Here is a 13,452-nt window from a genome sequence, read left to right as displayed (position 1 = left end):
TGACTACAAGGGAACAATGATGAGATGAACTGAAATGCAAAGGATCTGCAGGAGGTTCTGATAAAGGGAAAAGGGAAAATAACAGTTAAGTGCATATTAAAATCATCACCTAGTTCAGAAATCCCCAAGTAGTTAAATTGTCTTCAGTATCATGACTGATTTTTCCTACCCAGGGTTTTTATTTTCAGGAGCCGATCCACATAAGAAGTTTTTTTCTTTTTTGGCATGCAAGAAAACGAGAGAAACTCATGCACCTGAGGAGAAAAGCACAAATGATACCTAACCTTATAGCGTGTGTTTTTCTGAGCTCTAAAGGAGAGAACTTAAAGCAGATGAAGGAAATACTTCTATTAGGGGTTCTGCAAGGCTAGATGTATATATTCATAGTCATTTTGGTATGTATAATGCTTTGTAGCTTTATGGGATTTACTACTAAAACGGCTCCAGAGGGATCTAATGTTCCCAGCAGTGGCATGGCAGATCATCAGTAATGGCAGCAGATACTTAGACACAATGAATGCCCAAAGAAAAACCCAGATTGTGGACACGTTCCTGAACTCAAGAAATACCTAGAGATTACCAGAAATAATTGGGAGGTGGGGTGAGGGAGCATGAGCTGGGGAAATATGAGAATGAAGAAAGGTGTGATTGGTTGGTCTCCTTTGTATCAAAAGGTTGTCCCTACACTATGTACCTGGTCCTATGCTAGGTACTAGCATAAAAAGATATGCTTTCAGTTACAAAAGAATTCACAGTTCTGTTATCAGGGCAAATGTGCAAAAGCAGACAATGACAGAAACTCCTGAAACATTTTAATGTCTCAATTTTTAAAACAAAGATTTTTTTTTTTATTACAGTTTGTAGAAGTTCATTAAACTTTGTTGGGTTACCTTGATCCATTTCTCCTTACCTATTTTACAAGAAAACTGAGGCCCACAGAGATAAGTGATGTTTCTAGAATCACACTGGTGGCTATAAGCTCAGCAAAGAGAGGCCAAATCTCCTGACATTCAGAATCATTCTTTCCCATTACATCACAATATTTCAGTTATAATTCATTAAATGGATACCTCTATTTTGTTTTTTTCACTCATGGTTAAATGGGAAAAACAGTAAAGTGAAAAAAGCACGGCTTCTGAATCAGACAAACCTGGGGCCTGATTTTTTGACAAATTATGCTACTTTGCTTAGTATTAAGGCTGGTCCTAATAAAAGAGCTAGATACTATGGAAGAAATTATAAACCTACACCGAAGATTGGGCATCTGAGTTTGCACCTGTTTAGGCTTTATGCTCCTGTCCAAGGATTTTGTGACAGATTCTATAAATACTACTCAGCAAAGCTAACTGAAAAAAAGAGAACATAAAAGAACAGCAGTATTAATACTAATTAATGACTTTTAGAAAATACCTATAGCAAATAAGCTCTAGGGTTTATCCTGTAAGGGTAATAACTCATCTAGTAAATTAAGGATGTAATACATAATCAAAAAAATACAGTTTAGAAGTATATTTTTCATGCAGCAGCGAGGTAGCTTAGTTGGTTGAGCGCTGGACTCCTGGTTTCGGCTCAGGTCAGGATCTCACGGTTCATGAGTTCCAGCCCTGCATTGGGCTCCTCTCTCTCCACCCCACCTCCTCAAAATTAATTAATTAATTAATTTTTTTAAAAGGTGTATTTTTCATAAGTTCTGAGCCCTCAAATTACCATTTTTCACATCTTTCCTCAACAATTTTGATAAACCTGTTCCAAAAAGTGCCTTAAAGATGACATAGTTGTCTAAGCTTTAAGCATTCATTTCTCTCTTATGGCATTTTTGAGGTTGTTCACAAATATTCTAATAGTTAAGCTGAAGGGGAAAATATGCTAATTGCACTTTTTTCAGCCTTAAAATTCTCTCTGCAATTATTTTTTTAAATGCTGAATCATGAAATAAAGGAAACAGTGCAATGAGCCCAAACAAGTAATTCTTCTCACATTTCAAATTTCCTAATTATGGTATCTTGTCACTTTGGTCCTGTTAAGCATTTGGAACTGAAGAGTCAGTGACTAGAAGAGTGTAGCTCATTCTCAGAAACTGAACTCGAGGACAAAACTAAAAGCATTTATTTCTGCAAGTTATTACACTTTCAGCTTCCTGTTTTATTTAGGCAGCTCATCATGACCATTTCAGGTAACAATGTAGAAGTTAAAAAAACCCAACTTCCTCTTTGTAAAGTGATAAAAACCTAAGCAGTTACTTATGAGAATGGCTGATCTTACTAGCTTTTATAGAAATACTTGCAAGGAAATCAGAGACTATCAACACCAAATTCATCTTTGGGTTCACTGCTTTCAGGAAATGCAACAAAGATAAAAAGTGATATTAAAATATATTCCATGTGATGACATATATGCCTGAAAAAAAAACTCAAATAAAACGCAGTTGAGATTTTAGTTAAAAAGAGGAAAAAATGGAAACTTTAGAGTTCCTTCAAGGAAGAATCTATACAAATTATGGCTGAAAATATCTTGATTTTAAAATTTGTAACAGTGCCTTGGTTGTGAAAATTTTATAGGACAAGATCTCACTTAAGGGTTACTACTGTTTATGAATGCTAAGATATTCATAGCAACAAGTCTTGTTGGAAAAATACTTCCAATTCCTGAATTCAGTTAAAAGGAATTAGAAGCCTGGAGGAAAAGGGCTCGGTGTAGGTATGAAGCTAAAGGAAAACTGAGCTAATCTTAGATATCAAGGCCTTTTCTTTTTACTTAGAGATTCACAACAGAGAAATACAGATCAAAGTTCTGTCTGGGAATAAGAACCTAACAAAATTTCAGTAATCTCAAATCATATGGATTATATGAGACTTCTTAGTATCAGCTATTCTTAGTTGTTCACAATAATAAAGAAATGTGGCTAATCTAAAAACTGTTGATGAAATATGAAATTCATCAGCATTTTTGGGCAGATTTACAGTACTAATTTTGATTTGCTTGCTGTTTCATTATTAATTAATATTAGGCAACAAAAGAAATGCTGGGAGATAAGAGGACACTTCACAAATTTACTGTTACAAAATTAAGACTATTGATGTTATTAAACATTGTCAACATCCAAAGACATCTTGATTTGCACTTTAAAATACATGTATATTTTCCCAAGTTTAATTAAAAGGGCATTCTAACTTAGCCTCAAAGACAAAAACCCACAATACTGGTAAATGTAGTCTTGTTTGGACACCATAAACTTTGAAGTTTACTGTTATTTAAGTTTTTAGTGAAATTTTGCTGTAACAATATTTTTCCTTAAAATAAGTGGGCCATCAGTTGGGCTAACAATGTTTCGTTATTCCCGATTTTTACTATAATTTCATCCGAATCATAACTATTTACCTTAGCCAAGACATTTTATCATGGACTTCTCTTCAGCGTTAATTCATATGTAAGATGCTCTTTTCTTCTCTAAGTTTTACACGAGAATTTTCAAGAACGAGAAAATTGAATGCTAAAGTATTGTTCAATGGCTTGTGAACGTTTACCACATTCTCCAGTATTTCAAAATGACATGCTATACGTAGGTATAATATCAAATTATTCTGTACGGAGTACTCCTGGATTATAAACAGTCACCCCTCTGTCATCCCCATCTCTCTTATTAAAAAAATAAAGAGCCCAGATATATTTACAGAGCATGCAAGAGTGCACATTATGTAACAGCCAATGGGGGAAACAAAAGACATAATTCTTGTCCTATAACAAGTCACCTAGTGAAATCATTCTAATTTCTACAGACCCTAAAATCAAGTATTTACTGAAAAGCCTGAAAAGTGTTAAGAAATGCGTGCAGTTGTCAACAAAAAGTTATTCTACCTAACGCAGAATATGCTCTTATGTTTCAAATACTTTTTAAGAAGTAAATAAGCACTTAACACGCTGATAAATTTAAGTATAATCAAAGACCACAAGTGGAGCATCGAAGAAGGCACGATGCTTTGTCCAAACTTGAATGTGTTAACATGAAGTTTATGTGCTATATTAAACCTTTACAGAGTTAAAAAAAAAAAAAATCCTCTGGCTATTCTCGATTTGTTAAGAAACAGAAAACTATTGGAGCGCCTGGGTGGCGCAGTCGGTTAAGCGTCCGACTTCAGCCAGGTCACGATCTCGCGGTCCGTGAGTTCGAGCCCCGCGTCAGGCTCTGGGCTGATGGCTCAGAGCCTGGAGCTTGCTTCCAACTCTGTGTCTCCCTCTCTCTCTGCCCCTCCCCCGTTCATGCTCTGTCTCTCTCTGTCCCAAAAATAAATAAACATTGAAAAAAAATTTTTTTTAAAGAAACAGAAAACTATTTTTCAAAAATTACCGTTAATAGGATGTAAGGCGCAAGGGATGGAGTCATCGCGGGCTTACATACATGCACACGATCAATCAAGGGACTGTCTACAGAGAAGAGTGGTGTTCAAATTCTGAAGCAAATGTCCTGAGGCTTACACACTTATTACTGAGAATTAGTTCAGCCGATCGTAAGCGAGAAAAGAGTGGAGGGACGGACAACACATGGGGACCTCTCCCTGTCGAAGAGTCGTGACAGCAAAATCACTTCCTGAGGAAGGAGGAGCAAAAGGGAAGTTAAGAGGCCACTCTGACCAGGAAGTGACTCGCCCTAAACTAGCCTCAATCATATCTAAAAATGGGGGGATGGGGAGAGCCCCGACAGCTAAAGGCGGTAAAATAACTGCTTCCTGACACGTCCAGACATCACCATCGCCCCCTCTCTTAATTACAGAAAAGAGTCCACAGTCATGATTCAATAAGGCAAAATCTCGTCTCTTGCAGGAAAGTCACTGGGCTGTGCCTCAGGCCCCGCAGGAGAAAAAGAGAGTTAAGGAATGGGGAACTGGGGCCACCGTGAGGCAGAGGAAAGCCCCTCAAGAGCAAAGCGTCCCAACTGCAGAGCGTATGCCAGCACCGGCCAAGAAGCTTCTTTTTCCTGGGGACACTGCCGGGGTTCCCACCACAGCCAGGTCGGGCCCCTGTTCCCTGTCGCGGGAGGAGGCAAGAGAGAGAGGCGGACCCCTTACCTTCTCCTCATCCGACACCCGATCCTCGAAGTCGGCCATCTTGGGCTGCTCTGGCCCAGCCCGGCCCGGGCGCGAGGCAAGCCGGGAAGGAAGCCGAATGATGGAATCACCGCGGGGGCCGTCGGAAGGACCCGCCCGGAAACGCCGACCGAGAGGGCGCCATGTCAGTTACGGGCGAGGGTGGTGGCTCCGAGCGCGGGTACTCCAGAAGTCTCCGGCTGCCTTAAGGCTTTGCTTTAAATGATTTTAAGTCTAATAACTTTCTCACGGAGTTACATTCATTTCCCCATTCATCTATGAGACGATGGGAGCGTGATCCGACTATTCCTGACGCCCAAGCTCCATCCGACCAAATAGCAATTGCTACTGTAGGTTTTCCCAGTACCAGTGATCTCCGTGGCAGCCGAGTCCAAAGGGCTAAGTGCTGCTCGGGCCCTGGAACGGTCAGTGGCTTTTCCAAACCCAAGAATAGGGTGAAAGGTGACCCTCACTCGTATGGAAGCAAAAACATTTCACTCCGAGGTCACATTTCAGTCCAGTTCCTCCAGAAAAGGTGCCGCTAACCACCCCTTCCCGCCCTTCGAAGGAAGAGGCAGCCCTGGGATGCTCCTCCACCTTCCAAATTTTCTTGGTCCGCCTTCCCTGAGACAGCCTTCACAGAGGCCAACTTCAGGTCCGCCACTATCCCAGGATTCCCGCCTCCCGGTTTCCTGCCCTTCTCCCCTCCCAGCTCCCAGAGCCTGCGGGTGCAGCAAGATGGCGGACGGTGACGGCTTAGGTGAAGCAGCGACTGCTGCGGCATCTCCTCCCGCACCTGCTCCCGGCCAAAGCCTGTCCCTGGGCTGGAGGGAGCGGCTGCGGGCTGGGCTGGCTGGGACTGGGGCCTCGCTGTGGTTCGTGGCGGGACTGGGACTGCTTTACGTTCTGAGGGTCCCGCTGAGGCTGTGTGAGAATTTGGCAGCGGGTGAGAAGCCCAGACCTCCCTGGGGATGGGCGGGGGAACCAGGAGAGGGGCCGGGGACAAGGGGCAAAGGGCAGAGATTCTCTGCAGTCACTGGAGGGCTTCGGAGATTGAGACGGTGGTGCGCGACCTAGTGGGTTCTTTTTCTCTTGGGCCGCAACTCCCCAGCTGATTGTCAAACCTGAGCTGCAGATACGGGCTCCTCCCTTGAGCCCTTAAGACCCGCCCTTTCTCTTCTGTCTTCGTTTACCGATGAAAAGCCACCTGACAAGCTGTAAGCTTCAGGTAGTGAAACAGATGAGAGCGTCTCCAGATTGGCTGCAGAATTTATATACACCCCACCATTGGTAGGATCCCTTGAAAACCATTCCTTTGAGTCTCGCCGATTAGCTGAGCGTTCCCACACCTAGACAACAAAGATGAGCGCTCTCTATTCAAAGGCCTAAAAGGGGGAAAATGCCAAGATCTTAGCCGACCATTATCATGTTTTAAGATAGTTCTGTCAAGAAATACTTTTCGTGGTATTTTTGTCTGTTCTTTGCTTTAGGCTTGAGTAATAGAATAGTCCAGGAAGTAAAGGGAAAGGGAGCCACAAACAGTAGTGGGTTCTTAGTTCTTGCTTTAAACATTCGTAGAGAGCTTGCTATGTAGTCTGAGCTGAAGATACAGACATGGAAGAAGTGATGATCCCCGTGGATTCTGCAAATACTGTCCTTTACCTGTAGCCAGGACAAAGTGGATGGGAACCAGGCCCTCTTACCATGTCATTACAATATTTTCACTCAAACTATGAGCAAGATGAAAGTATTTCTGTTGTGTGATGACTGTGACTAGCAGCACTTGTGGTTTATTTTCTGTAGCAAGGCAAATGTCCCCTTTTCTATTTCAGCAGATGACATGAAATACTGTGAGATAATGTTCTGAAATATTTTGGACTTTTCCGAACTTAGGTTTTATGTAAGTTCAGTCAGATATAACTAACACACTAAAACAAAAAAATTGGCCTTCCTAGACTTTTTGAAAGAGCTAATTGAATTTGACTTCATCAACGTAGAAAAATTATTTTTCTACATATTAACGAGATACACCACGTAGGTGAGAGTAGTTAACTATGATAGATTTTTATTTATTTCTGAAACCCAAAGTATTTATGAGACAGTTATTTGAAGTGAAGAGTCTGGTCCAGGCTTTCAGTGAGTCAGGTGCAAGGAGCTCTCAGTTTGCTGTTATTCTTTTTGGTTTATTTTGCCTCTCTAGCTGACATACCAAACACATCTACATGCTGTTTCCTTCCCTCTAATTTGAAACACTGGTTTGTATCTCACCAAAATAATTAGGGAGTGGTTTTAAACCTCATTTGTAACAGAGTGTTTAGTTAATCCTTAAAGATTTGTAAAACTTCTTGTCGAAGTTATGATTTATAAGTTCTTAATTTTATTCTCAAAAGTAAACTAAATTATCTCATTTTGATTTGCTTATTTAACAAACCATCAGTTTAAAATGCTCCCCTTACAGAGGTGCCTGGGTGGCTCAGTCGGTTAAGCATCCGACTTCAGCTCAGGTCATGATCTCAGGGTTTTGGGTTCGAGCCCCATGTTGAGCTCTGTACTGACAGCTCAGAGCCTGGAGCCTGCTTCGGGTTCTGTGTCTCCCTCTCTCTCTGCCCCATCCCCACTTGTGCGTGCTCTCTTTCTGTCTCTGCCTCTCAAAAATAAATAAATGTAAAAAAAAATTTTTTTACGCTACCCTTACATGTTCTAAGGCATTTTTTTAATGTTTATTTATTTTGAAAGAGAGAGAGAGAGTGTGTGTGTGTGTGCGCGCGCGCGTGTGTGCGCACACAAGTAGGGGAAGGGCAGGGAGAGGGAGAGAGAGAGAGAGAGAGAGAGAGAGAGAGAGAGAATCCCAAGCAGGCTCTGTACTGCAGACTCGGCTTTATCTCACAAACTGAACTGTGGGATCGGGATCTGAACCGAAATCAATAGTTCTGCTTAATGAACTGAGCCACCTAGGCACCCAATAGAATGATTTTTAAGTTACCATAGAATGGGAATTTAAAGTAGCTTTTTAAAAACTACAACTTTCTCAGATGAATCTGATACTAGATATTAATACTATTTATATTCCTCCACTCATAAAGACACCTGCCTATTTGTAACTTGAATATTTGAATTTACATTTTTTTAAACTTTGGTATTTTTTTTTTCCTTTTGGCAGTGACAGTATTTTTAAATTCATTGACGCCCAAATTCTATGTGGCACTTACAGGAACATCTTCTTTGATATCAGGACTAATATTTGTAAGTAGTTTCCATTTCCTTCATGTTTTGGTATTTATCTAAAGATCAAATCTCTATATGGTTACAATAATTGTAAATACTTATAGATCAGGATTTCAACATGTGTTCAGCATTTGATAAAACACTGCATCTTCCTCTCCACTTTTAGAGATTGGCAGTATTCATAGTATTCATTTGCATATGAAACAGTATTGTATACTGTAAGGGGCAGTGTTTAGAGGTGGGTTGCCAACTAAATCCTTGCAGGGCTCAGTTTAGTAACAAAAATGAATGAAATGGGCAGAGTGTAAAAATTAAATTCCTTATTTATTTTAGGACTTGGTAATTTGGACAACGCATGCCCCTTCTAAAGGGGATAAAGCTAGTTGCTGCCATATAGGTTTGCAGACCACCATTAAGAGATCTTCCAATTTTTCATATGATTTCAAAAGCATCTGGATGCAACAAGTATATCTCCCAATACTTTAATCTTGGCAATGTTGGGCAGACTAAAAATGTGTGTCTTGAATTCAGCCTATAGGTTGTCAATTATCTTCTCTGGAGTATTTAAGGGCAGAGTATTGAAGCCAAGCTAACCATTACTTTTTTTATTTTTTAACTGTGAGAGGAGATTTTTTTTTTGAGGGGGGGAGGGGCAGAGAGAGAGAGAGAGAGAGAGAGAGAGAGAGAATGCTAAGTAGGTTCCACACTCAGCATGGAGCTGGATGGCAGGCTCAATCTCACAAACCCTGAGATCGTGACCTGAGCTCAGATCAAGAGTTGGACACTTAACCAACCTAGCCACCCAGGAGCCCCAGGAGATTTTAATTGGAGTAAACAGCTGACATACAATATTATATTAGTTTTCATAACGATCTCTTTAGTTGTGTGACTTTGAGCAAGTTAGTTAACTTTTCTAAGCTTTAATTTCCTCATCTAATAACTGGGAATGATAATATCAACTTCATAGGATCATGAAGACTAAATAAGATAAAGTGTGTAAAAGCTTGCAGTAACATGGTATCTAGCTCACAGTAAGCACTTAATGAATTTTGACCATTATTATTCAGAAAAGTGTCATGATAAAGAAACCTATTTAATTTTAATTCAGCTTTCCCTTGTTTTATTTGACTGAGCTATCATTTTCAATTAAGAAATTAAAATCTGTGTGTATAATCTCTATTAAACATCCCTGGGAACGAGTGTTTCCTAGAATAAACTTTGGAAAAACACTGCTACAGATTAAAATCTTAGGAAGTATGGCATGCATAACCAATGAATTTTTCTATGCTTTTTTCTCATCTCTAGATGGTGCTCTTCTATTATAGTAGAAATAATGGCATGTGTCTTGGAGTGTTTTCTGTTTTGTTTTAATAGGAACTGATACTTGGCCATTTTGTTTAAGTGAAATGCTGGCCAAGAAAGGGATTTTTGTATCTTGACTTAAAAAAATTACTGAGGAATTTAAGGATGAAAACTATGTGTTAATATAGGTAAAGTAGTTAAAATTTACTGATTATAAAGCTGACTCATTGTTAAGCATGTTTTAACATATTTAGTCAGTAGCATATAAAAGTCTAAATAAAGGAAATGAACGTTCTTTAAATAACTGATGAGTGGGAAAAGCATTAGTCTTGGAACTAGAAGATGTAGTTTTAAGTCTCGGCTCTGCCACTTACTAGCTAATAACTTTGGACAAGTCACATAAATTCTCTAAGTCTTAATTTCCTCATGTATAAGAGGGGGGAAACTTACATATATATCATATAAGCATGAAACACATAACATGTATATTATATATATAGTAGTTCTTAAAATTTGTTATTTTAAAGAGTTTTAAATATACAGAAATTAAGAAATTCATATCATAATAGCATTGTATGGTGACAGATGTACACTTGTGAGCATAACATAGTATAGAGAAGTCGAATCACTAAGTTGTATACCTGAAACTAATATAACATTGTATATCAACAATGCTCAAATAAAAATTTTTAAATAAATGAATTAGGTGCAGTAAGAGATTAACAACAGTAACTAATAGTAAAATAGAGTGGTTATAACAATATACTTTTAAAAAAATAGGAAATTCAAGTAACATTTTCAAGGTTAAACTTTGTCATTACCCTTATAATATTGATGAGTTTGTTTTTTTTTTAATTTTTTTAACGTTTATTTATTTTTGAGACAGAGAGAGACAGAGCATGAACAGGGGAGGGTCAGAGAGAGGGAGACACAGAATCCGAAACAGGCTCCAGGCTCCGAGCTGTCAGCACAGAGCCCGACGCGGGGCTTGAACTCACAGACCGTGAGATCATGACCTGAGCCGAAGTCGGCCACTCAACCGACTGAGCCACCCAGGCGCCCCTATTGATGAGTTTTTATCAGCAAAGATTATTAGGTTTATAATTTCTCTTACCCACTGAAATGAGGAAGCTAGCTATGCTGTTTGTGTTACTTCCACCTGAGGGGGTAGGAGGTCATGTGCTTGGGAACTTGAAGAATAGCAATGAAGCCGGTTGTTTAACAAATTCTTATAAGTGTAAAGATTACTCTTTTTTTTTTTTTTAATTTTTTTTTCAACGTTTATTTATTTTTTTGGGACAGAGAGAGACAGAGCATGAATGGGGGAGGGGCAGAGAGAGAGGGAGACACAGAATCAGAAACAGGCTCCAGGCTCTGAGCCATCAGCCCAGAGCCTGACGCGGGGCTCGAACTCACGGACCGCGAGATCGTGACCTGGCTGAAGTCGGACGCTTAACCGACTGCGCCACCCAGGCGCCCCAAGATTACTCTTAAAGTAAAACACAAAACCCAGTAAGAGTGCATATAATACTGCTTTCTGTTCTGTGGAATCAGGGAAAGTTCCCTGAGGACCTGTCATTTAAGCTGAAACCCAGAAGAACCAGGCAAAGGTAGTTGAGAATGCTAGAGTGTCCAAATAGGAAACATTCTGTTAATTCAGCACAGAGAGCTTTTTTTTTTTTTTTTAAGTAATCTCTAGCCCAACGTGGGGCTTGAACTCACAACCCTGAGATGAGGAACCACATACTCTACTGACTGAGTCAGCCAGGCACCCCTCCCCACAGAGAGCTTCTTTTGATTACTCTTTTTTTTTTTTAAGTTTATTTATTTATTTTGAGAGAGACAGAGACAGCACAGTGGAGGAGGAGCAGAGAGAGAGGGAGACAGAGAATCCCAAGCAGGCTCCACGCTGTCAGCAACGGAGCCCAATGCGGGCTCGAACTCACAAACTGAGATTATGACCTGAGCCAAGACCAAGAGTCAGACGCTTAACTGACTGAGCCACCCAGGCACCCCTTGATTACTCTTTTTATAACAGTGATAAACCATGAAAACAGAAAGAAGTGAATATCCTGATTTTTAAATGGTTCAATAGGAGAATCAACCTCAACCTACATTAATTATACTGCCAAATACTGAGTAGTACTTCATTGTTCAAAAGGCACTTAAAATTCTTGTTAACCATATTTAATAGATAGGATATTGAGGTTCTGAGGGGCTAGAGGTTAAGTGACTTGCCCAAAGCACACAGGTTGACTGGGAGTCCAATGTGGTCTCTCTAACCTTAGTCCAATGCTTAATCCACCATGCTAATTGTTTCAAAATTGTTTTTCTTTTCATTATGCTACAGATAGAATAAAATGACAATGTGACATATCAGAATTAGATTACTTACAGATTAAATGCTTCTTGCTTGTGTGTGTGTGTGTGTGTGTGTGTGTGTGTGTGTGTGTGTGTGTTAAGTAATGTCTGTAGCCAACATGGTCTTAAACTCATGACCTGGAGACCAAGAGTCACATGCTCTGCCAACTGAGCCAGCACCCTTGTTTCTTATTTTTTAATGTTTCATTTATAGATATATTTCTTATAGTTTTGCCTAAGCTTGTCTAAATTTCATGAAGAAGTTGTACTTTTACCTGACATATATTATTGGGGAATCTTGTGTTTGGCTTATTTTTTGGAGGGAGAGTGCATTTAGTGTGCTGAATTAAATAGGAACATCTTGAACGATGTTTTAATTTGAGCTCATATTTCTGGTGATCAGTTCTACTTTAAGGATTTTTTTGTTTGTTATAGATATTTGAATGGTGGTACTTCCATAAGCATGGCACGTCTTTTATTGAGCAAGTATCTGTGAGCCATTTGCGACCTCTGATGGGAGGAACGGAGAGCAGCATTTCAGAGCCAGGTTCTCCTTCTAGCAACAGAGAAAGTGAAACCAGCAGACAGAATTTGTCAGGTAACTATTTAATATGTTTTCAGAACCGTATGGTTAAGATTGTGTTTGTCTATGGGAGACAGAAAACTCACAACAGAGAGAAATTTATCTTTCATGAAAATATAGGTCATCTGTGGCTGATACGGAGAGCAATGATCAGATACTCAGTCTCCCATCTTGTTAGCCTGCCATCTCCAAATGAAGTTTTTCCCTGTGGTCCAAGACTGTTGCTCTGGTTTTTACCATCATATCCACATTCCAATCAGCAGAAAGGAGACTAGGCCAGTAGGCCACCTTTTCCCCCTATTCAACCCCACAGCAGCCAAGGATACTCTTCAGAGTGTTACATACTATTTCAACTTACTTCCTACTGGTCAGACCTTTGCCAAATGGCTGGCCACAAGTAGCTATATAAGGCAAGTGAGAAATTGTTAAACGTTTTCTCGGTGTACATATGCTCAACTAATAATTAGGAGATTTTATTACATAAAGGAAAGAACAATTAGCCATCTCTGCCAACATAGCAAAGTTAGAAAAATACTTTTTCTTCTTAATATATTTATAAAGACATCAGGGGCGCCTGGGTGGCTCTGTCGGTTAAGCATCTGACTTCGGCTCAGGTCATGATCTCATCGTCCGTGAGTTCGAGCCCTGTGTCGGGCTCTGTGCTGACAGAGACAATTCTGTGTCTCCCTCTCTCTCTGACCCTCCCCCATTCATGTTCTGTCTCTCTCTGTGTCAAAAATAAATAAACGTTAAAAAAAAAGACATCAAAATCTCAGTTATTCACATATGGATACCCCATTGTCATACTTTAATTGTAGGCTGTTCTTTTATATGTAACCAGTAATACAAAGTAAATATCATTAATGATATACAATTATGAAAGTAAAAGTTTGAGGGCCA

General features: G+C 39.8%; 2 protein-coding genes across 8 annotated transcripts in view; one reads left to right on the top strand and one right to left on the bottom strand.

Moving 5' to 3' along the window:
* Window positions 1-5,186, bottom strand: part of CAPZA1 (capping actin protein of muscle Z-line subunit alpha 1) — a 52,136-nt gene extending 46,950 nt beyond the window's left edge. The window contains exon 1 of one of the 2 annotated variants that reach the window (XM_040471324.1): window positions 5,064-5,186. In XM_040471324.1, the coding sequence (XP_040327258.1) occupies window positions 5,064-5,102 (39 nt within the window). In that variant the 5' untranslated portion in view covers window positions 5,103-5,186. Of the gene's footprint in view, window positions 1-4,345; window positions 4,502-5,063 lie in introns of those variants that run through there. The other variant, XM_040471325.1, reaches the window with a different exon arrangement.
* Window positions 5,187-5,303: 117 nt separating this feature from the next.
* ST7L (suppression of tumorigenicity 7 like) overlaps window positions 5,304-13,452 on the top strand; it is an 83,028-nt gene continuing 74,879 nt past the window's right edge. For 2 of the 6 annotated variants that reach the window (XM_040471317.1, XM_040471318.1), the window contains exons 1-3: window positions 5,794-6,027; window positions 8,242-8,324; window positions 12,405-12,567. In XM_040471317.1, the coding sequence (XP_040327251.1) occupies window positions 5,820-6,027; window positions 8,242-8,324; window positions 12,405-12,567 (454 nt within the window). In that variant the 5' untranslated portion in view covers window positions 5,794-5,819. Of the gene's footprint in view, window positions 5,507-5,755; window positions 6,028-6,112; window positions 6,372-8,241; window positions 8,325-12,404; window positions 12,568-13,452 lie in introns of those variants that run through there. The other 4 variants (XM_040471322.1, XM_040471320.1, XM_040471319.1 and 1 more) reach the window with 4 other exon arrangements.

This window comes from Herpailurus yagouaroundi, unplaced genomic scaffold (genome assembly GCF_014898765.1).
Source record: "Herpailurus yagouaroundi ecotype Mexico unplaced genomic scaffold, PumYag 77, whole genome shotgun sequence".
Taxonomy (NCBI): Eukaryota; Metazoa; Chordata; class Mammalia; order Carnivora; family Felidae; genus Herpailurus; species Herpailurus yagouaroundi.
Note: the sequence above shows the minus strand (reverse complement) of the source record. Positions and strands in the feature narration are given on the sequence as shown.